We start from the raw sequence: 22,842 nt of genomic DNA, 5'->3' as shown, positions 1-22,842 counted from the left end.
GTAAAAATTCACGTTTCTCCATTATTTTTTCAGGGTTTTTCCTGACGCTTTTGAAAACTACTGGAAATTTTTTACTTTTGACCCCCTCCTCCCAAAGGAACCAACTAGATTCAATTTCCTTTTTAAAGAGGGGCTGAAGTCAAAAACCAAAGCACTATTACTATACTCCAAAATGTGATGACAGACACAAAAATGAAAAAAAAAACACATCATTGTGAGATCAATACATTCATCACTCCGCTCAGAATCTAAAACAAAAACAAAATTTACATTAAAAAAATATATAAATATACTAAAGTTAAAAGTAAAACAGCAATGACATGTTTATTTAAACAATAATAAAGGTTAAAATTAAAAATATATATATATTTTAAGTTTAAGGATGTGCAAATGCTCTTTCATGCTACTCTTCGGTTGCAAATATACATAAATATTATATAACAATAAAACATTACTTTTCATGCACATTAATTACATTCAACGTAATAATAATGTTTTGATTAAATTTGGAAATAGGTATATATAACATATCTTACTAATTTTACTAAAGTTAATATTCAAAACAAATAAAAATAATTAATAATAGCTATTGTCTACATTAAAAAGTATACTTAAACTGTTAACAATCATCATTAAAAATTATTAGTTATACATATATATTATGTATTCTAACCATTCTGTATCATAATTATTAACGTAGGTATAGTGAGTGGAGTAGATACTTGGTATAGTTTACATGTTATTCACAATTTTTGTTTTTGATTTATCCGTATTCATTATTCTGAAATAATATATTATAATATTATTTTTAATCATGAAATATTAAACTTCCTAATCTAATACTTAATTTCATCGGTATATATTATTGCCAATTTCAATATTTATAAAGAATCAAGTTACTCGTATTTTATATTTATTATATGATAATTTTCTAGATATCTAGTATGACCAAGATAATCATAATTTAGATAAAATAACTCTATGTCCCTATAAATATTGTCACCTAAATTTTAAATAACTCCTAACACTGCTTAAGTATAATGTTATTTTTTATATGATGTGTTTTAAATTACGTACCTATGTCCAATGTCCCATATACAAAATATACAAATTGCATGGTTACGGGGCGTGTCAGATAGGCAATTCAGGTACATCATTCGGTTTTTTGGATCTCGTCAGAGAGTAATTTTGATCATTTTAGCAATGGTGGTCTTTAATTTCCAAAATTTGTACATTATTGACCTATTTACTTATTGATATTTATGTATAACGTAGTCACATCACTACATAGTACCTATATTCACCCAAACTTTTTAACTTTAGTTTTTAGCTCATATATATATATATATATATATATATATATATATATATATAAATATAAAATTACAATAATTATTATTTTTGTATTTGCAAGGATAATATTCAAAAAACTTGCGTGGATATTCGATGAATTTGTGAAGATTGTTTGCCGATTAGATGTCGATTTTTTTTAACGAAGCATCGAATGTTTTTCAATTGTCCTAAGATGAATTTTTCATATCAAGCTTTGACTTTTTCTGGCCAAGTGATCATTTTTCTGGCTGTACTTTGCATGGTATATTATGATAAACGTCAATTTTTGATGGCCGCGGGTAATCTAGTATTTTGTTGATTTCTGATATTTTAAAGAAGGAGAGTATATTCATTTTATATAATATATTATAATGTCAATTTATATACTAAAATAGTAAAATTATATATACGTTATAAAAATAAGTTGTAAATAAATTCCATTTGTTTACAAAATGAAAACAATAAGTAATAAGGATTACATAGAGATAAGTAGGTATACAGGGTGATTCATAAAGAGTAAAACACTCATTATCTCAAAAAGTATTCACTTTTTACAATTCTTTTTTTAAATATTAAGTTATTGTAACGAGTTGGCACAACGATTATCAGTTATCACCGATATACCATATGGTCGAACTAAGTCACTATAATATATAGGCACTACATCTCTAGTGCTCTAGTCGAACAATATCGAATTTATTACTTATAGCTTCTGGTCTAAGTTCTTTGTAATTGATAATTATTATTATGACCAGTGCCGCAAACACCTTCAGGCTTCAGTAGAGCGATCTGCGATCGAACGAAACGAGCATTATAAAATACATTTAGAGGCACAACTTAAGTTTACAGTACTTACTGAATTGATCTGAAAAAATAATATGTTTTACCCTAGGGCATACAAATCATAATTGTTACGGTATCTACCGACTAGGTATAACACATTAACACACAAAAACCATCCGACTTTGAGGAGCTCTATTACGTCAACGAATTGAACGAATTAACGAAAACTGAAATTTGAAGTGATAATTCATAAGAAAAAAAACCTTATTAAATTATGACATTTTTAGTATAGATTGTCATTTGAAAATCAAAAGTTGATGGTGGTTTCAGGGATCGAAACCGTTAAAACCTCAGTTTTTGCATTTTGGCATAACCGAAAACAAAAGCTTTGAAACACCGGTTAAAAAACCGTAATTGAAACATAAGATCTTAAAAAACTGTTTAAAAAATCCAAAACCGAAACCATAGAATTGAAAAAGTGAAAAACCGTTCAAAAACCGATCGGTTTCTTTGAATTATATAAAGTTTATTATATTATTTATAACTCTAGTTAAAACGAGTATATTTATACGAAGAAAATATTATGTTCGAATTTATTATTAAAAATCCTGATGCTATTTACTGAGTATTACGCGAACTTACGAATATAAGGTATCCTATTTATATTTATTATTTTCTATTATTACTATACTTATTGATTCAAGAATCATGATTAAAATATAAATATCACAATTGTTATTTTGTTGGCCCCTATATGCGGACATGCACGTCTATATTGTTCCTTATAATAATTATAAAGTGTGTATATTATTATAATTAAATATTAATGTAATTGAATAATGATCTCAACCATTTGTTGTATGTAAAAGGAACCACACGAAAATAGTTCTGTTAAACATACATTTGTATGTACACTAATTATACAAATCATATTATTTTAGAGCTTTAGACTCAGGCCTTAATAGTTAATAAATAATAAAAATCGGGTCTACAGCTATTAGGTATAGAGGCAAATAAAATCAAAATTTAGAAAAAATCATTCCAAAAACTAAAACCACAAATTTCCAGAAACCGTTCTTGAAAACGATTAATTTGAATAACCTTTTTTGAAACCGAAACCAAAACCAAACAATTTGAAAAACCGATCTTAAAACCTAAACCAAAACCAGAAAATGTAGAAAACCGTTCTCAAAAACCAAATCTGTAACCGTTGAAATTTGAACGGTTTCGATCCCTGGGTGGTTTACCTAATAAATATAATGGTGAAAAATATCAAATAATTATATAATTCTAGAACAGCATAGATCTAAAATTTTGAAAAAAAAAATTGGAAAAAAGTGAATACTTTTTGAGATAATGAGTGTTTTACGCTTCTCTTTATGAATCTCTCTGTATACAAAACATGAATCACACGAAAAGAAGACCATTCATTAACAGAACCTCAAAAAACTTATTACTTTTTCACTTTTGAATGAAGGGGTTTATATGGTTAATAGTTTTGAGATTTTCTCTTTTAAAGTAGTTTTAACAAGCTCGTTTACCTACTGTTTGCATTTTTAGGTCGCTCTGTTTGCTTGACGTTGAACGATCAATTTTTTCAAGTTATTATGATCTATCAACATGTATTCTAAGCCAAAAACGACCGACTTTCTAAATATAATATTGATTATGAAATAATTTAGCAAAGGGAGAAAGTGTTATATTTTAAATTGGCGCCCCTTCATACTGAATGTGGTCAAAGGCCTGGAATATATTTAGAAATACCTTAGGGTTTAATTATTTGAAAAATATTTATAATGAGATAGACGTTTTTTTATTGAACAGTAATACACACTCAAACATTGTCTTCTCGCACGCTTTAACTATTAAGCATTGTTGTCAGTTATCACGAATATCTCGGAAAAAATACTCAGTAGTGCCAATTCATGATTTTCTTTAAATTCTGAGCGGATCGTATTTAATTGCTCGCGATTACAAATCTAACTTTTTCAGAGGGCATCTAGATATAGAACCAGACTACTGAGTCGTTACTGTTGGCTGGTCAACTCTCAACAGAACTATCTTTCTAAGTGAGTACCCCAATTGGGCTCGATGCCCAATTAGTGAAAAATATGTCACCGTATTCCCTCCCCTCTGGGCGCCCATGGCAATACTAGAGAAGAAAGATTACTTAAGAAATGGAGGAGTACTGTAACAGCAGTCTCATAACATTAAATACAAAGTAAAAATATTTAATGCATAAAATTCTGAGGAATAAATTATAATATGCAAATCAACTGAATGCTATAAGTCTGATTGTTTATTACTTTATTAGTTTTAAATAAAAAGAATAATAATAAAAAAAACTTAGTAATATTAGATATAAAAAAAAAATTAAGTAGATTAAGATATATCTAATATCTATATTTTATGATTAATAATAATATAAGTGTTAGATACACTTACTAAAGATCTATTCATAAGTTCAAATTAATATAGTAAAATTCTATAGCTCAAATAATTGAAACATTAATACAATGTTTATTATTAAATATGTAATATTGAGAATCTTTAATACCTTAAAAAATAATTTAATTGTTTATTTAAAATTTAACAAAAAATTATTCAATAATTGCTGAAGAAACCATTTGATTGACACCACAAGATCCATCACCTCTGTAGAGCAAGTAGTAACCCTATAATAAATATTACATTATAGTATTGTATATTATATAGTTCAAAGTTATACTCTAGTAAATACAATTAGTAGATAATAGAAGAACAAACACATGGTATTAAAGTAAATTCATAACATATTTTTTTCACGCTATTTGGACCATTATTTTAATTGTTAATAATAAGCACCATATAATTATTGATAAAATATTATGATTTATTATGAGCCTTAACTTTTACATCCCATTACCTGCATGCCCCATTTGTCTCCCCAACTGTTTTTAATGGTCCAAAACGGTAAAGTTGTATTTAAATAAGGATATTCTGAAAAAAAAACATATTTTAATATATCTGTATTTAACTTACTTTTTCTCCCCATCCAGGTCCCCAACTATTTTTTATTAACCAATATGGTAAATTTTTATGGGTATATTTAGTTCCTAAAATGAAAATATTAAAGGTTAACTTAAGTAATATTTTAATTTGAAAATTATCATTAAAATTATTTTATTAGTACACAATTGATTATTAATAATAAAATATAACGCAATAACTTACTGTGGACTCCATATCCAACAATGGCTACACCATGATCCAATGATTTGGAGCTACATAATGCATGGATTGGATGTGATACACCACCCATATAAAACTGAAATAACAAAAATTACTTATATACATTATACAAAATTGTAAGTCAGTCAAGAATGTAGTTAGTTTAAAAAAAAAACATTTTTGTCATAGATTTAGAAAACAAGAAGAGTCACTTTATCGTATAGTAGGTTGTTAATCTAACCTAAAATCTATCACTAAGTAGGTTTATATTATGGATATTTTAAATTTGAATGCAATGGAAAACAATTTTTAGCGTAATCAATATGGAAACTGCTTGTGCCTATTTCTTTACTTTTGGTACATACAAATTTTCGGAAGAGGGAGCACAGCTAATTGTGAATACGGATAATTGAGGAACTACTAAATAAATAATGGTAATGTTTGGTAAAAATTACAACTTTCAATAATTATTAGTTTTTGAATTTCAACAATGAAAAAAATTGATTTTTGCTCCAGCTATTTTGAAAAGTTCTGAGAAATATCTTTGAACCTTAGAGGAACAAATAAATACATCCACTTTTCCACGAGAAACCTTTCTGAAATTTGAAGAATCGAAACATTTTTTTCTTTTATTATAACTGTTTTCAGATACAAAAAACTCTGACATCATTGCAAAACCAATATTATATACAGTAGAAGCCGCTTTAAACACTTTGGGACCAAGGTGAAATGTGTCAATTAACCAATTATTTCTAATAAGCGATTGGTTTGATTTGTACTATGAAAAAATAATGAAAAAAAATATGTATGTATGAATATTTAACTATGTAAGTATATTGTATAATTAAAAACAAGTATTTACAAATATATGTATTTTACTATATTATTTAAAATATGTGTATCAAATTTTGTTTTTATGTATTTCATACGAGTAATGCTGCTGGACACTTAGAGCTTTTACAATTTGATTAACCGTACTTACAGCAAAGCTGAACTACAAAAAATACGCACAGAAAGAGCATTCTTATATGTATAGGTACTGTACTTACGATCAAGTACAGTAAAAATAAACATAACAGCAGCAAAGATAGGATTAAAGTACATTGGTTATCGCCAAGGTCAACTGACCTTTGCTTAATTATTTCAAATAACCGATGTGATGTTTCAATAATCCGATTTATTTTCAATGTTCTAATATACGGCCGGTCTGTCCCGGGACATTTTGTTTCAATACCGCGATTGTATCAATTACCCGTGTTCCTAATAAGCAGCTTCTACTGTACTTGTACATATATATTCTTCTACTTAGAAGTTTTTTTACCTATACCAACATAAGCATGAGGATTAATACAGGAATATATTACATTTTTAAGAACATTTTGTTCTTAGATTTATTGAAATTTAGATATAGATTATAAAGTAAAGAACTTAATAAATAAAATACATATTTTCTTAGACTTTCAAATACCTCAAATTATAGAATGTTATAATTGTATATGATATACCTGCATAGCATTAGCATTGACTCCGACAGATAGGGGACCATGTTTAACTAAAAATTTGGCAATATCTTCTTCATCAGTAGATACATTCACAGCTTTGGATATTGATACCTTCACTTCACCTTTTTTTAACTGGCAACCTTTACGATCTGCATGACCTTCATAAGGATAATCAGACTCTGTCTCTAGGCCTCCTAAATTTTCTATGGCTTCAAATGCTTGAGTCATTAAGCCACCACCACATCCATTATCCAAATTATCACAGTCAACCAGTTCTATAAAAATAAAGCTAATATTAATAAAACAAAAACCTAATTTTGAAATACTTAATTTATAATTCATAAATTACCTTGTTCTGAGAGTGATAGAAGTGTTTTAGATTTTAAGGCATATTGTCCTTCAATATTGGCTATGGCCGAAAATGCCCAACAAGATCCACAAGCTCCCTAAAATTACAATTAAAAATACAATTTATCATTTAATAATTAATTCCCATTTTTTATTTTATGTACTCTATATTTGTACTATTTTTCAAACAATTTCTATAGTTTAAATGTAGAAGATATGAATGTCGAATACATTACTATTGAACATTTATTATAATTTAAAATTATATAAAAACAATTTTTAAATACCTGATTTTTTACTGGTGTTACTGCGTTGTGGTCTCTCCAATCAAATTCATTAGGAATAGAAATACTTTGTGGAATGACTGCCATGGGTAATGTGTTTTTATTTGACAATGATAAATCCAGACCCAAATACTTTTTTTTAAATTCAGTTTCTATCAAAACATTAGTAAAATATTAAATTATTATTGTATTATTTAATTATGTCTGTAGTAACCATAAGTTTAATTTTAGATAATGAAAAAAAGATAGACATTTAAAACAATAAGTTTACTAAAATATTTTTAACTAGAAGTGCTTCGTAGGGTTAAATGAAACTTCTTAAAGTTCCTACTAATTATAATTTGGTCAAATATGTTAATGATTGTTTTTTGAAATGTTGAAGTAATTTGAAAGAAAATTGAAACATTAAACAAATACACATTGCCAATACAAACCGTTACACACTTTTTTTAAAAGTTTTTTTGATGTTATGTATAATTAAACAATTTCAAAATTTAAAATATTGATTCAGAACATGATAAATTGTAATTTTCAAAGATTATTTTTAAATTATATGATAAATTTACTTGTAAGATCTGCAAATTGCGTAGCTCCATAAATAGCACTTCCTTGTTCGTGTTTTTGTAATAATTGTACTTTCTTCATATTAGCAGCAAATATTCGGAATCTTCTATTCTTTTCTTCAAGACTAGAATACATTTTATTATGTGTCGTAATAAAATTTTCAAAATCTGTCTTTAATCGTAATCGATCATCATTTTTCTTTGCAATTAATGTTTTCTAATAAAATAATAAAAACTGTTAATGTATAAATATTTCTTAGGATCGATGAAAATAATGCAAATTCTTCAGTAATCTGATTAGTTTAGCATAATATTCAATAAATTAATAATAAAATAACATTCAAAATGTAATACAAACTAAGTTTAATTTAGGTTAAAAATGTAATTGACATGATTATTTAACATTAAATATTTTGTGAACTTACAGAACTTGATGTATCTATGTTGGTTTTATTTGGTGTATAACAATTGAATTTTAAAGTATTTTTGTTGTTCTCCCATGCTTGTTCCCAAACTTTTATATTACAAATTCTACATTTCTGAAAAAACATGTAGTAAAAGTAGCAACAATTAAATTTTAATAACAGTTAAATATTCATAAATATTTTATAGTAAATTTGTTTCAATGAATCTTAAGGGAAATAAACTTTCTTTTTCTTCAGATATGTTGCTTAAGAAAGAAGCTATTGGTATAAAGAAATATAAAAATCACAAAATAAGATGAAATGACAAACAACAAAGAGGAAGCAACTATTATACTAGTGCTTGCAAGTGCTAATACTTTATCTTCATTCTATAAATGAACCTTCAATTTTTATTTAAAAATTAAGATAAAATAAATATATTTTTATATAAATATAAAATAATAGCCTCAATATTGTGTCAGTTTATCAATATTTGTTGACAGTTGTTGAGTTTTTAAATGTATATTATATACATTTAAAAACTAAATTACTATCAAATTATTTATTAATTTGTTTAGTAGATTACCTTTTTATCAACTTCGCCTGTAGAATTCTCACATATTTCCAATTCAATATTATAGATAACTCCAGACACAATCTATAATATAACGTTAATTAAGTTTTTATTCAAACAATTACATAACTATTAATAAAAGCTATTTTTTTTTTACTTGTTTGGATACATTTATAATTTTTGATAATATGTGTGGTTTGTTAGATCCTTCTTGTTTATCAATAGATAGTAAAGCGTAATCCACTATATCTTTAACTTTCTTATCATCAGTACTTAGATGTATTTTTGCTCCAAGATTTACATTTTCATGTATGTCCTAAGTAAGGTTAAATTAATAATATATTTTCTTTTCGCTTAGATATATTTTAAATTAATATTACTCTTTTAGTCACAGCTACATTTGAAAATGAATTAAGTTCAGAAGGTTTAGAACAAGCTACTTTAGTAACATTTTTATTGTCCAACCATGATTGTTCCCATATGGTTACATCACACGAACGACAATTCTAAAAAAAGAAGTAATTATAAAGAATTAAATAAATTACCAAATTTTCAATGAAAATAAAATAAATATACTTTGTGATCCATAACAATATCCTTGTCTTTTTTTGAATCTTTTTCACACACCAATAGTTTTATTTTATAATTTATTCCAGCTACAACCTAAAAGTTAAATAATTATGAATTAGTATTTTATTTACTTAAAATATTTTTTAATAAAATTTAAAGTTATACCTGACTTTTTGCAGATACAACTCTGATTAACCCCAAAGATCTTTTAGACATTGTTTGTTGTGTAATAGAATCTAAGGAAAATAGAGCCAATTGTTTGATGTTCTCAGTATCAGCATTGATTTCATTGTAACCTCCCACAGGCGATGGCTACAAACAATAAATTAGGTACTGTAATAAAACTTAGTTTTAAACATAAATTTTTTATGTAAAAGAATATAACTTTTGAAATATTACTAAGTTTTGTCCTGTGTTCTTATGGAGTTTGACTGTCTGGCTCTGGCAATGTGATTCATTTAAAAAGTTGGTTTTAAGCGTTCCCAACAAATTTAATAATTATGTATAGGTAATGGAAATTAAATATATATTTTTGTGTTTAAAGTTAATGATGTGATACTTTTCTATTCATTTATATTAAATCTTTATTTACTTAATATTTTCAAATATTATTAGCAGTTATAATCTATGAAATACAAAACTATGTTAATATGTTATTGCAGTAGAATTCTTAGAATATGGCCTCCTATTAAATATGTTCATTTTATAAAAAAATAATTGTTCTACTTATAAAAGAGGCCAGTTTAATAAGGGGTTGTCAGATTCGTAAAATTGTATTGCTAAATTTTACTTTTTATTTTATCTAAGCAGTAGTTATAACTCAATGATTTCTACCAACTATTTAACTAATAAAATACAAAAATACTTGAACAAATTTAATTATTGTACAATAATTAAAAGTGACAGGTACTAGCATTTAATGAACTTTTACATTTTTAAATTATATTTAATACAATTGTAATCTTTAATTTGTAAATATTTATTATTTAATATAAAATACGTCTCATTTTGCAAACATTTTGATTATAAAATCTTTGCATAATGAAACTTATACTAGATATTGCTCTCAATAAATCTAGATGAATATGATTACCTATATTGTCATACTAATATCCAATAAAATTACAAAGTCATAATGGATTTGAAACCAAAAAATCAAATATATGTTTAAATATAAATTATTGTTCAATTTAAAAACCTTAATTCTTATTTTAAGTATAAATTCATTAAACATATTTAATATTTTCCATATATATAAAACCTAAAATTTGTTTTATTGTTAAATAAATTATAAATTATATTAAGCCACTTAACTTAATCAACACTAGGCTTTCTTTTAAAACCTAAAATATACCACAGAGTAAGTTTTAAACATAGTCTCATTAAATTCCTGCAATTTGCTTAATATCCCAGAAAATTAAGCAAAAAATAGAACTACTATAGTACATGTATGGAGTCACCTTAAGTTTTCAAATCAATTTTTTTAATATAATATACAATGTTCATTAAAGTTTAAAAAAGTAAGAGTAGTAACTAGTAAGACAAATAAAATTATGTAACTATGACAAACAATTGAAACACTATCAATTTAATAATAAAGTTTCGACATACGGATAACAAATTATTAAACAAATAGTTGTATTATTATTATTCTTAGTAGTAGTAATAGTAGTAGTAGTAATAGAAGTAATAAAAGTTTTTCTTTTAGAAAAATCTGCGTCGGTTTTTTTCATAAGAATGTAATATAAGTTCTAAAAAATGTTTTGGTCTTAATATGTTCATAGTTATAATCAGGGTTTGGATTCTACAGCACCAAAATTACTAAAATGTGCGCTATAATATTATGAAAACAACCTTAAAATATGCTCTAAAAACATTATAAATAGCAAAAATTTTAAATCGAAATTTAATTATATTTATAAAAAAAACTAAGACTATCTTATGTTACAGTTTCAAAAAACTTAAATGTACTGATATACCTGTTTTACATTGAATGATGACATCCTTTGTATGCAAATATTCAAAATGTGGAAATTTTTCTTATAGTCACATAAATGAATACTATTTTTCATTCAATATAAACGGGATTTATGAAAAATACAAAATAAAGCATTATTATGTATATTAGTAAAAAATAGCACTAAAAATCTAAAATACTTCAAATATGCAAAAAAAATAGCAAAAATTTCATATTAAGAGTCCCTGGTAAATAAAACAAATTAATAGCCATCTCTGCTATTTTTATCTATATACAATAATAAGTAGGAAATGCTACAAAATCCAAACCTTGGTTATAATATATCATAATTCATTAATCTGGATAAATATTTTTATTACTTTTACAATAATAATAATAAAATAAAAATTGATAGACAAAGCTGGGAAAAATAATAAATTTAATCTTTAATAAAAAGTTTAATCACCTAAATACAGACAGTGAGAAATTAACAAGGTGTTAAGTAAAGTTTAAGGATTTTTAATGTTTGATTATAGCTACAGCTACTATACGGTTTAATAATTTGGTTCATTTATATTTTTTAGTAATGTTTGTACTAATTTATAATTATCATTATAAAAAAATTACCACCAAACACTCATAACCGGCCTATATTTTGAGTGACCCACCGAGTTTTAATCAGTAATTCATTAAGCCATTTTCGCCCTGAATATAGAAAATATTTTAATGTTTTTTTTTTATTACTTCATTTCATATTTATTCAACAATAATTATAAATTATGAACTAAAATGGATTTATTTTAAATAATTTATAATATAAATAAAACTGACAAAACAAAGATATTTCTTAATTAAATTATAAAACAATGCTTTAACAAGTCACAAGTCTACAACCTCAAAAATTACAGTATTTTTCATACAATTTTTATTATTTTATATTCTATACTAATATTTGTTGGCAAAAAAACCTTTTTTATTTTATTTTGATGTTTTGAAATTTTTTCATTCTGATATCTGTAAAAATTACATTGATTATAATTATTAAATTTTCATTTTTTTAACGATTAAATTTTGAAATAAGTTCTTACAAAAAAACTCTTTTTAGTGTATGGTACGCTAAATATGATTTCCAATTCAGATATTTTTGTACCTAGTTTTAAATTTACAAATATCTTTTGAAATATCATTTATTTTGTTTCAATATTTTGATCAGGTGTTTAAATATTTTTATTGATATCAGAAATATTTAAACTTGCTGTTAAATTCTATAAATATAAAACAAATTAAATAGTTTCTTTATTCAAATGGAAAATTAAATTTTTTTAACCTCTGGAGCAGGAAAATAAGCACGAGAATCGTGTAAAACACATGACATTTCTACAGCTTTATATGTATTGTTTTCTGTCTTATTAAGTGTAATTTGACATACATCACAAACCTTAAATCAAAAAAAATTGTATGTAATCCCAAGAAAAATTTAACACATAAAAACTCACAAAAAAATCATTTCTTGATATTTTTTTTTCAGGATGATTTTCTATTTCTTTTTTCTGATTTAAATCATTAAAACGACATGCTGTTATTTCTATTTTGTTTTGATTTGAAGTCTGTAATTTCAAATTTAAATTTTCTAGTCTTATTTTTATTTTTTTTTTAACCTTACATGTGATATATTGCCAATTTCTTCAACTTCAATTAATTTATGCCCATAATCTGAAAATCCTTCCATTGATTGCATTGCAATATCTGATAGTTGTTCTATAAATTTATTATTCTCAATCTACAATAGAATAATTTAGGAATGCAGTATAGTAACAATCATCAAAATTAATGTTTAAAACAATCAAAAAGTTGATATTCAATAATGGTATTCTTACTTATTTTCTTCTTTTGAATTATATAATTATCCAAAAATGTAATAAATTATTTGTTACAATAGTTAAAACTATAGTCAAAAAATATTTAGGCCCACGGGATATATTTCAAATAGCTTCTTTTTTTTTTTGTTAAATTTAAAGGCTTATACATCGATGTTTTAGCAAACCTGGCGCTTGTATTCCAATAAACGACAATAAATTTTCTTTGATTTAAACTAATAGAAGAAAAATATTTTTAAATAAGTCTTATACAATCAATACTATTCTATAGTATTATATATGTCACATATTGTTTTGTTTATTTTAAAATGTTAATATTGACATTACATAATGATTCCTGTTTTTTGCATACAGGCGAAAAGATTGTATAATTACAGGCTATAAAATAATCGATATTAATAATTATTTGTTTATTTTACCATCAATACAGTTAATAAGAAAAAATAATAATTTTAAAACTGTATTTTTATTATGTATTTAAGAACAGGAAGTATAATATGGCTTTTAAAGTTTTAGGGCCAAATATACAAGCACCCATTGATATTTGTATAAATCTAGATCTATTAAACCTAGAGGACTACTTATTAACAATAAATCCTTCATAAGATTTTAACTATATTTTTTATAAAATATAATAAACTACCAATTCAGACTATTTTAAAAACCTGATTTAAATTTTAAAATAACTTCAAAAATAAGATATTAATATATTAAGTTTTATAAATTATACTTTTATTTAGCAGCTACCATGATTGAATTAAAGATAAAATGAAAGGTATACTCAGTGCTAAACTCAAGGTAGCTACTAAAGAAGGATACTTTAAAAAATATATTAATAAAAACTGCTTTATTTTGTTTTTAAAAATATAATATAATATAGTTCCGATACACATTCATCACTTTAAACACCCATAAAAATATAGTTTAACATAATATTAATTTCAAAGTTACTACTTACCACATTATAATATTCTTATAAGTATATTTATATCTAACTATCTAAGCTTAAAAAACTAAAAATAAATACTACTATACACAAATTATTTATCATATTGATTGACACCTTTTTTTTTTTAGTATTTAACCAGGAAAGCCTAGGTAAGGGTTCCTGGGTTCCTAGGTAGCTTCCTATTTTGCTTAGGCTGAAATTTGGTACTAGGTATACTAAATATAAATAGTAACTATTAGAGATCAGCTTTTTTAAAGTAATAAAAATTTGATGATCAAACTGGTCTAAATTTTAAATTAAAAATATATGTGTAAACTAAATAGAAATTGGCACACTATGGTGAACATACAATAAGGGGACAAACAAATAACCAATTCCAATAACCAACGAAAATATATTACTTAACATTTCTATTTTTATTTAATCCAAAAATATAAAAGGTCAAAATATAGTATATTTCAAAGTTCAGTCAGTAATTATAAAGATAAAAATAATTGAAAAACGAAAGAAATAAGAATCATTAAGTAATCGCATAATTAATGTAATTTTCACTTCTTATGTTAAATACTATCTATTTATCTACTTCTAAACCAAGTGTGATGCAAGTAAGCAGTGGCCTTTGGTTAATAGAGTATTTTATCAATAACAAGTTGATAAGTTACAATCAACATTTAATTGTAAGGTGAATAAAGTAAAAATATAATAACCTAGAAAAGTTTCATATTTTTAGTGTAAATTGTATTCTTTTTTATTTAATTATTATTTTTCTTAAAACATTTTGCATAGAAATACATTTTAAATTTAACTTTGAGAATAAAATAGATTTTATAATATAATATAAATAAAATAAGTAAAAAATACAATTTTTTTTGTGTTAAACTTTACAAATAATTAAACATCTGAAAATGTTAGATTCCTACTCACTCCGTTTTATGCTACTGACTCTATTACTAGAACTAATTATAATTGTTTATCTAAAATACGTTTTTATCAAATAATTTTAATTGTACGTTATAAAAAAATATATAAAACTATTACAATTTACATAGAAATCAATTAATTTTAATTAGGTAGTAACAAGTTTATTGTTATTTATTATTATGTAATATAATATTATATGAACTGGTTAAGTCAAAATAGGGCAAACCTCAGAAATAGGCAGACATAAAATCAGATTTTGCTACAATTCAGCCTATGCAACATTTCCTCTATGTACTGGTAGCACTAAATTTGGTAGAGTTTGACTTTTGCTAGTAACATGTACATTAAATTAAAATTTGTATCTACTAATTAAATCTCGTCATTTATTAATGTAATTTACTTAACAAAGTTAAAACTCAAAACTCAAAATTAATTTTAAGTATTAAATACTTAGTTTTAAAATAACTAATTACTTTTTACAATTTTACATCACTAATGAGTAAAACATAAGACAAAAACTAAATATTATTTAATTTTAGTAAATTATTACAACTGGCATCTATTTAGACATTAATTAAAAATAATTGTATAAATTAATTATAAATATACATAAATTTGTTAGTGAAATATAACCATTTTGTATTTTCTTATACAGTCATATCCACCACCATAAGAACGTAATATTGAATCTAAGTCGATAGCTAAATGTCAATTATTATGGATAACGGACAATTGGCACCTGTATGCAAACAATTGAACTATTCTTACACATCATTTATTATGATTAGAATGTGGCTTTAATGCTTCATGTTGAACTTTTCTCTTAAATTTCAGTAAGATCAATTTATAAAGAATCTTGATTTAATTTTCAAGTCATAGGTATTAAAATTAAAACTTGTATGCATTTTAGCATTGAAATCAGATTAAGATATCTGAATATGTTTTCTTAAAATCCAACATATTTTTTTTTCTATTTATTTATTTGAAAAAGCATAATAAGTTGTTGAATACAATATTATTACATTTTTAGAGCCAAATTTGTTTTAAAATTGTTATTAGGATCTAAAGAAGATAAAACAAGGAAACCAAACTTGTTTTAAAAATCCATAAAATTGATTATCAGTATTCAATACATTTTAATTAAAATAGGTCTTTTTAGAATGAAAAATAGTTTGATTTAAATACCTTCAATGGCATTTTTAAAATATTCTATTATTCAAGTGATAATTGATCATATACCCACAATTTTAACAATTATCTGAGTTAATATTCTACATAGACAGTTTTTAACTAAGAAAAAAATATGGTTATGAGATTGAGTAATTGCTTGGATCAAAATTTTAGATACCTGATAAAACAGATTAATTTTGATTTCTTGTGAAAAATTTAAAAAATCTATAACAGGGTTTAAACGAAGTTCTTCATTTTGTGAATTATAGATTTCACTATTCACTTAAAATTGTGCAATAAAAATAACAAATTAAAAAAATCATAAAAATACATACAGGTATAAAGTGAAATACGAAAAAAATGTTCACATCTTTATAACTATTTTGTCATTTTAAATGCACATACATTTTTAATTACAAATCAATTTCACTATTAATATACTAACCTTGTGATTTTGGGCGAAAACATTTTCTCCAAGTAAAACAATGAAAAGACAAAATCCTAGAAATAGAAATTTCATCTTGATTCCTTAGACTTAGCTGTAGTGATTTTAAAGCATTGATGAATAAGAAAAAATAACGAACTATAGGTAGCAATCAAAACAATCTATTTAACAAAGTAAATGTGTACTGCGTCTTAGAATATAGAAATTAAATATATAAGTATTTTGTTGTTGTGACTTGTGGTGTAACTTTCAAGATAATAACTACTATGCGTATATTAATAATATAATATTATGTCTATATACAGTTGTACTCTTTATCTGTGTATGAACATTGAACGGTCGATATAAAAAAGATCAACTACTGATAACACGAATAAAACAATAACAACAATGTTCTTATTATTTCTTTATTTATTTGATTGCAACTGGGAATAACATCAACAATAACAATTTTTTTATATTTCAGCATTTATACCACGATTAAATATAGTATCTTTAATCATGATTTATACCTTTAATCTCTATACAATAAAGAACTTAAAAGAAACAGGAACGCAAATTATTGAAGAAGCAGGTTGTACTTTGGCACCCCAATTTTTCTTTGTTATACAATTTACAAACGGTTTAATGACCATAGGGGCAGTAGGTAGGTGTAAGTAGTTTAATTGTGGAAGGATGTAAAGGACACCGTCGGTTTAAAAAAAAATATATTATTATATTATTGTAACAAAAAAAATCTTCAGGTGCATATTTTAGATTCTGAACGGAGTGATCCATGTATTGATTTTACAATGATGTGTTTTTTTATTTTTGTGTCTATCATCACGTTTTGGAGTAGTAATAGTGCCAGGAGCGGATTTACGCATAGGCAACCTAGATATGTGCCTAGGGTTCAACATCTTTCGGGGCGCCACAATTTTTCAGTATATTTTTACTTTTATTTATTTAATATATTAGTCTTGTAATGCCTTGGGGCGGAAAAATGGTAAGTCCGTCCCTGAAGAGTGCTTTGACTTCTACCCCCTTTGAAAGGAAATTGAATCTAGTTGGTACTTTGGGGGTCAAGAGTAATAAATGTCCAGTAGTTTTCAAAAGCGTCAGGAAAAACCCTGAAAAAATAATGGAAAAACGGGAATTTTTACGCATAACCTATTTTCGACAAAATCGTTTTTTTTTTATTTTACTCTAACTCAAAAACGAAAACGAATTATTGTAAATACTTGAATTTTCATCAAATGTTTATATTAGCGTTATCTATTTACGATTTAATTTTTAAAATATTTAGATTTTTTAAAACTATTTATAGGCCATTGAAATTTTTAATTTTTCTATATTTTTTTTCTTGAAATGTCGATAAAAAAAATTTGGCTTTCCAAAAAATCTTTAAAATTCAATACAAGGTTATTATAAGTTGTTCGGTGCATACTACTTGCGTCCGAGATTATTATTAGTAGGTGAGTTGCGTCCCATCAAAAAAGGTTCAAAAAGGGTCATAGCTTATTTGCGTCCAACAGTATCTTTTTACACAACCTAGTTGCGTCCCAGTTTTTAATAGCATAAATTAAATTTTACAGACTATTATAAATCAGAATATTATATTGATTACATTTACATATGATTCTATTTATATAGTAACTTATATATTCCACTAATATAGGTACATTTGATTATATCGCATTACATTATCACATCACGTTTAAATAGATAAAATTATACAAAATGATGTAAATAAACATATTAAAAAAATTATACATAATTAAAAATATAAAAATAATAATATAGGTAGGTATATAATTAATTTTTATTAATAAAATCGTCAAAATTAACTGCAAAATAAAAAGAGTTAACTAAAAAATGTAGTACGAAAAGCTTTAAAAAACTTTTGCAATTTTTATTTGTGCACTTCCACCGTTGTACTTCATTTTTAAGTAATTTATGGTAACTGAACTTATAGTTATGAATTATAAAAAATTCTTTTGTCGCGCACAATTTGGAGCTAAACATTTTTTCCATTTTTAATCGAACACTTAACGAACACTGTATAACATGTACTGAGAAAAGTATAGCACCGTGTAAAATACTTTGTGTTATACTATACTGATCAATCGTTATTTATAATATATATATCAAATCAGATATCAGGTGTTGGTTTTTCAAAGCATTCAGTGTTATAAATATGGCTAGGAAATTGTTTGGTGACAACCGGACATCGCCATGGTGTGTATTCAATTTTATCACACTTACACTAACACGCTATAATAGTATCTCTTGTATAAACTGTGCAAATGCTGAAAATATTATTATGTTATTTATCTTGGACGCAACTCGGTTACGACTATTATAGCAGGTAGGAAGAATAATATAGCTGAGTTGCGTCCATAAAACGGGACGCAAGTTACCTGTTGAATTTACTACCTAAAAAATATACCTTTTTTTGGGACGCAAGTAGTATGCAGCCAAGTTGTTATTGTTGTAGTAAAAAAAAAATAAAAAATCTTTAGTCACAATTTTTGTTTATAATTAAAGCATTTAAAGTTCAAATGTTTACAAAATCTGTCAAAATTTGCAAGGAATTTGTTTTGGAAGTTGAAAATTCATACAATTTTTGTGATTTAAATCTAAAGTTTTTTCCTAACACAAGGTTCTCCATAACTTTTTCTTCAAATAACTGTTATAAAAACTCCAGCGTCAATATAGAAAAAATTTTATGTGCGTATGAAATTTATTTTTTACGAAATCGAGTAAAATAGCGATATATTACAATTTAAATATAGGTAATAATATAATATATCCTACTAATTATCCTAGACTGACAAATCATCTCCGCTCAGAATCGTTTTTCGTATGCAATGATACCTGTCAATGCATTCAAATTCAACACATCCATTACTAGTGACTTACTCATCTCATCTCCATCGACTCCATCTCTACTATACAGCAGAGCGATATCCACTTGCCTACCTTTTTTTTGTTGCACTATACATTCTATATACGTACAATAGACCTAATATTGTTGTGTATAATTTAGTTTAGGTCATAATTGATATTTAATACACCGTCACCGACTATATTATAATGATCAGTGAATTATAGGTTTATTAGGTGTAGACCTAATATGTTAGTATCACATGGATTCGATTATCTGTAAACTTAAAATGTTATCAAAATACATAAATATTGCAACTAAATTTTTTTTGTCACTATAAAATTTTGAAAATATTAATTTCATAAGAATTTAAAATTTACGACCTAATTTTTTTTCGATAATCAATGTTTTGTATATTTATTTTTGAGAAAAAAAGCTTGAAAATTTAATATAATACTACTTAAAAGTTATTTTTACTGTAATTTTAAAATATTGAAAACAAATTATTATAAGTGATTAAAGTTGAAATTTTACAAAATTTTTATAAATTACGAAATTTATTACGCAATTAAAATTCATAACATTTTTAATTTTAACATCTTTGGACATTGGACTAAACATTTTGTATAATATTCCCCGAAAGTTATACTAGTAGATGCTTACAGATATTGAAAGTACATAAACAAAACTATTTAATAATTGTTAGTAAACTATCTACTGATAAAAAGTATTTAGAAAATAAATTGGAAACTCATATAGTCAGTTATATCTACTAAAGATTATTATATTTATATGTTTATATTCAGTATGTGGTAAAATTGTTTACCAATATCTTTAACTTCAATAAGTTACCATATACGCTATTTGAGAGGGCGTAAGAGAAAAAAAAATGTTATTCATAACTTATATACTTTATTTGAATCAAATAAAAACTATGTATAATATTTTATTTTTACATTCATTATTTTATAACTTATAACAGTTATAAGGCATACTTCTTATATATTTTAAATTGGAAAATATAATTGATCTAATATCTATATACTATAATATAAAAATATGTTAAACAAAATAATAATACTGCAATCCAAAATATTAATAATTTACAAAATGTTGATTAATATAGAATACATTTATTAATATAATATGGATAGTGATGCTGGGAGAGGGCATTTTCTGTGTCATATAATTGTAAAATACACATTGGATATTTACTTTTTATTACTGTAGAAAATATTTATTTAATTTTTTGTTTATAATATATTAAGACTCAATTATTATATAATTAAACAATAAAAGTAATTACATGAATTATGAAATCTTTAAGTTAGAAAGCTGATTAAAATCAATTATTATATTAGAAATAATATTTTATACCTTTGGTGTTGTTACATTGGATCCCAAAAACCGGGAGGTGTTGGAGCATGATGTTGATGTTTAACAGAACGATGTCTTGAAAAGTGATTCATGGCATTTTTTGCATCTATAGGATTATCATTATTTTCTTCATAAAATTTGCAACAGTCTTTACAATCCCAACCATTTAATAATCTTCGTTCATTATGTTTTCTAACAGGATCTTCTTTAAATTTGTAATTTGGTAAATCATTTTTTTTATCATTTAGACCTGGAATGATATCAAAACTGTCTAATAAATCACTATTAGGAATTTTGCTTTGTTTTTTAAGTGTTGTTGCATTATTTAATATACTCATTGATATATTGATAGGACTACAATTGGTTTCATCATTTGATTGAACGTGATTTTCAGTTTTATCATGTGAAATACTAGTTTCTTTTAATTTTAAAGTATTTGTTTTTACTGTAGATAATATATTTTTACTAGGATTCATCATTTTATTAAAATTACTCGAAAATGTATTATCCAAATCATTTAGTTGTGTGTTATGAATTATATTTGTTTCACATATATCTTTAGTTGTATTATTTTTGAAATTAAACATTTCAGGACTAAGCAAACTAGAAGAATTTAATATAGATATTTTAGGTGTTGGACTACTGAAAGTAGTAATATCCATTTTTACCTTTTCTTTTTTTGGTTGAAGCATTAAAGTTGTTTGTTTAGATTTCTTTAATAAATCTGATGGATTTCCATCACGCTTAACTTGTAATTTCCAAAAATTATTTAATTCATTTTGAGATTTTATTTTGTTTTCTTTTTCAGATTTTCCACACATTGATTTTTTTTTAATGCTTTCATTAAATTCAGTTTTATCTTTAAGAGATAATTTTAGAGGTGAATATGATGAATATAATTTTCTTTTTTTAGCATGTTCAGTATTTTTGTTTGAAAGCGATAAAATCCATTGAGTCAATATATCCACAGCAGACAAATCTTGGTCAGTACTAAAATTTAACAAACTTGCTAATGTTTTAACTTGTTCATTAATTTGTTCTAATTTAATTTTTAATTTAGAACAAACACAATGCAAATCATTAGTTTCAATTTTTGACATATTATTTATTGTCATCGTTTTGATAAATGTACATACATTTTGGCAAACATCTGTTAACATTTTAACATGGACCTCACCTTCATTTTGAATATTCATTTTTCCAAACAAAATTTAACGGTGGACGAATGATATTTAGCAATATTATAGTTACCCGATGTTATTTGGCACAAATTTTAATATTAAACTGGAGACTGTATATGATTGTGATTCGTGAAAAATGTATTTAATAATTGATTACAACAAGATAATATTCGAATGAAAATATATAATATGATTTATTTAAAGTCATACTACTAATAATAATATATATATTATATTATACCTATTTATTATTATAATTATAATTATTATTGTGTCACAGTATAAATGTATTTCATATTCCGTATTGTATTGAGTGTGTTGAGTGTTCCTTTATTTTGTGATAGTGTACAGTGTATACAAAAACAGATTATATTATATAAACATTATTATTAGGAAACAGAATTAAGATACTATCTCTGCGTTAGGTACATATTATTAAGTAATATATACCTATAGTACGTATATACATTTAAAATAATTTGATATCAAAAACTGTTAACAAAATAACAATATTTTATCATTTTTTCAG

The 22,842-nt window shown here is 24.6% G+C and overlaps 2 protein-coding genes across 7 annotated transcripts; both read right to left on the bottom strand.

Annotated features, from left to right (window-relative positions):
• Nucleotides 1-265: 265 nt before the first annotated feature.
• Nucleotides 266-17,151, bottom strand: LOC132920498 (cathepsin L-like). Of its 6 annotated transcripts, XM_060982978.1 has the most exons (17): nt 16,890-17,151; nt 13,191-13,307; nt 13,024-13,134; nt 12,855-12,965; nt 9,736-9,882; nt 9,577-9,663; nt 9,381-9,506; nt 9,158-9,316; nt 9,013-9,084; nt 8,448-8,561; nt 8,026-8,239; nt 7,463-7,611; nt 7,177-7,273; nt 6,831-7,102; nt 5,329-5,422; nt 5,137-5,210; nt 4,406-4,790 (listed from the first exon to the last, which is right to left on the bottom strand). In XM_060982978.1, exons 1-17 carry the CDS (start codon nt 16,962-16,964, stop codon nt 4,716-4,718), a joined length of 2,094 nt encoding a protein of 697 aa, XP_060838961.1. In that variant the 5' UTR covers nt 16,965-17,151; the 3' UTR covers nt 4,406-4,715. The 6 variants fall into 6 exon arrangements, with proteins under 6 accessions (XP_060838945.1, XP_060838936.1, XP_060838961.1 ...); XM_060982962.1 differs by lacking the exons at nt 5,137-5,210; nt 12,855-12,965; nt 13,024-13,134; nt 13,191-13,307 and adding exons at nt 266-781; nt 5,021-5,094 and having other exon boundaries at nt 4,673-4,790; nt 16,890-17,149; XM_060982953.1 differs by lacking the exons at nt 12,855-12,965; nt 13,024-13,134; nt 13,191-13,307 and adding an exon at nt 266-781 and having other exon boundaries at nt 4,673-4,790; nt 16,890-17,148.
• A 3,502-nt stretch (nt 17,152-20,653) lies between these two features.
• LOC132917958 (uncharacterized) lies at nt 20,654-22,740 on the bottom strand. Its single transcript, XM_060978975.1, has one exon. The coding sequence runs from the start codon at nt 22,326-22,328 to the stop codon at nt 21,144-21,146; it is 1,185 nt and encodes a 394-aa protein (XP_060834958.1). The 5' UTR covers nt 22,329-22,740; the 3' UTR covers nt 20,654-21,143.
• Between the last annotated feature and the right edge of the window lie 102 nt (nt 22,741-22,842).

This window comes from Rhopalosiphum padi, chromosome 1 (genome assembly GCF_020882245.1).
Source record: "Rhopalosiphum padi isolate XX-2018 chromosome 1, ASM2088224v1, whole genome shotgun sequence".
Classification (NCBI taxonomy): domain Eukaryota; kingdom Metazoa; phylum Arthropoda; class Insecta; order Hemiptera; family Aphididae; genus Rhopalosiphum; species Rhopalosiphum padi.
This window is presented reverse-complemented; position numbering and strand designations above follow the sequence as displayed.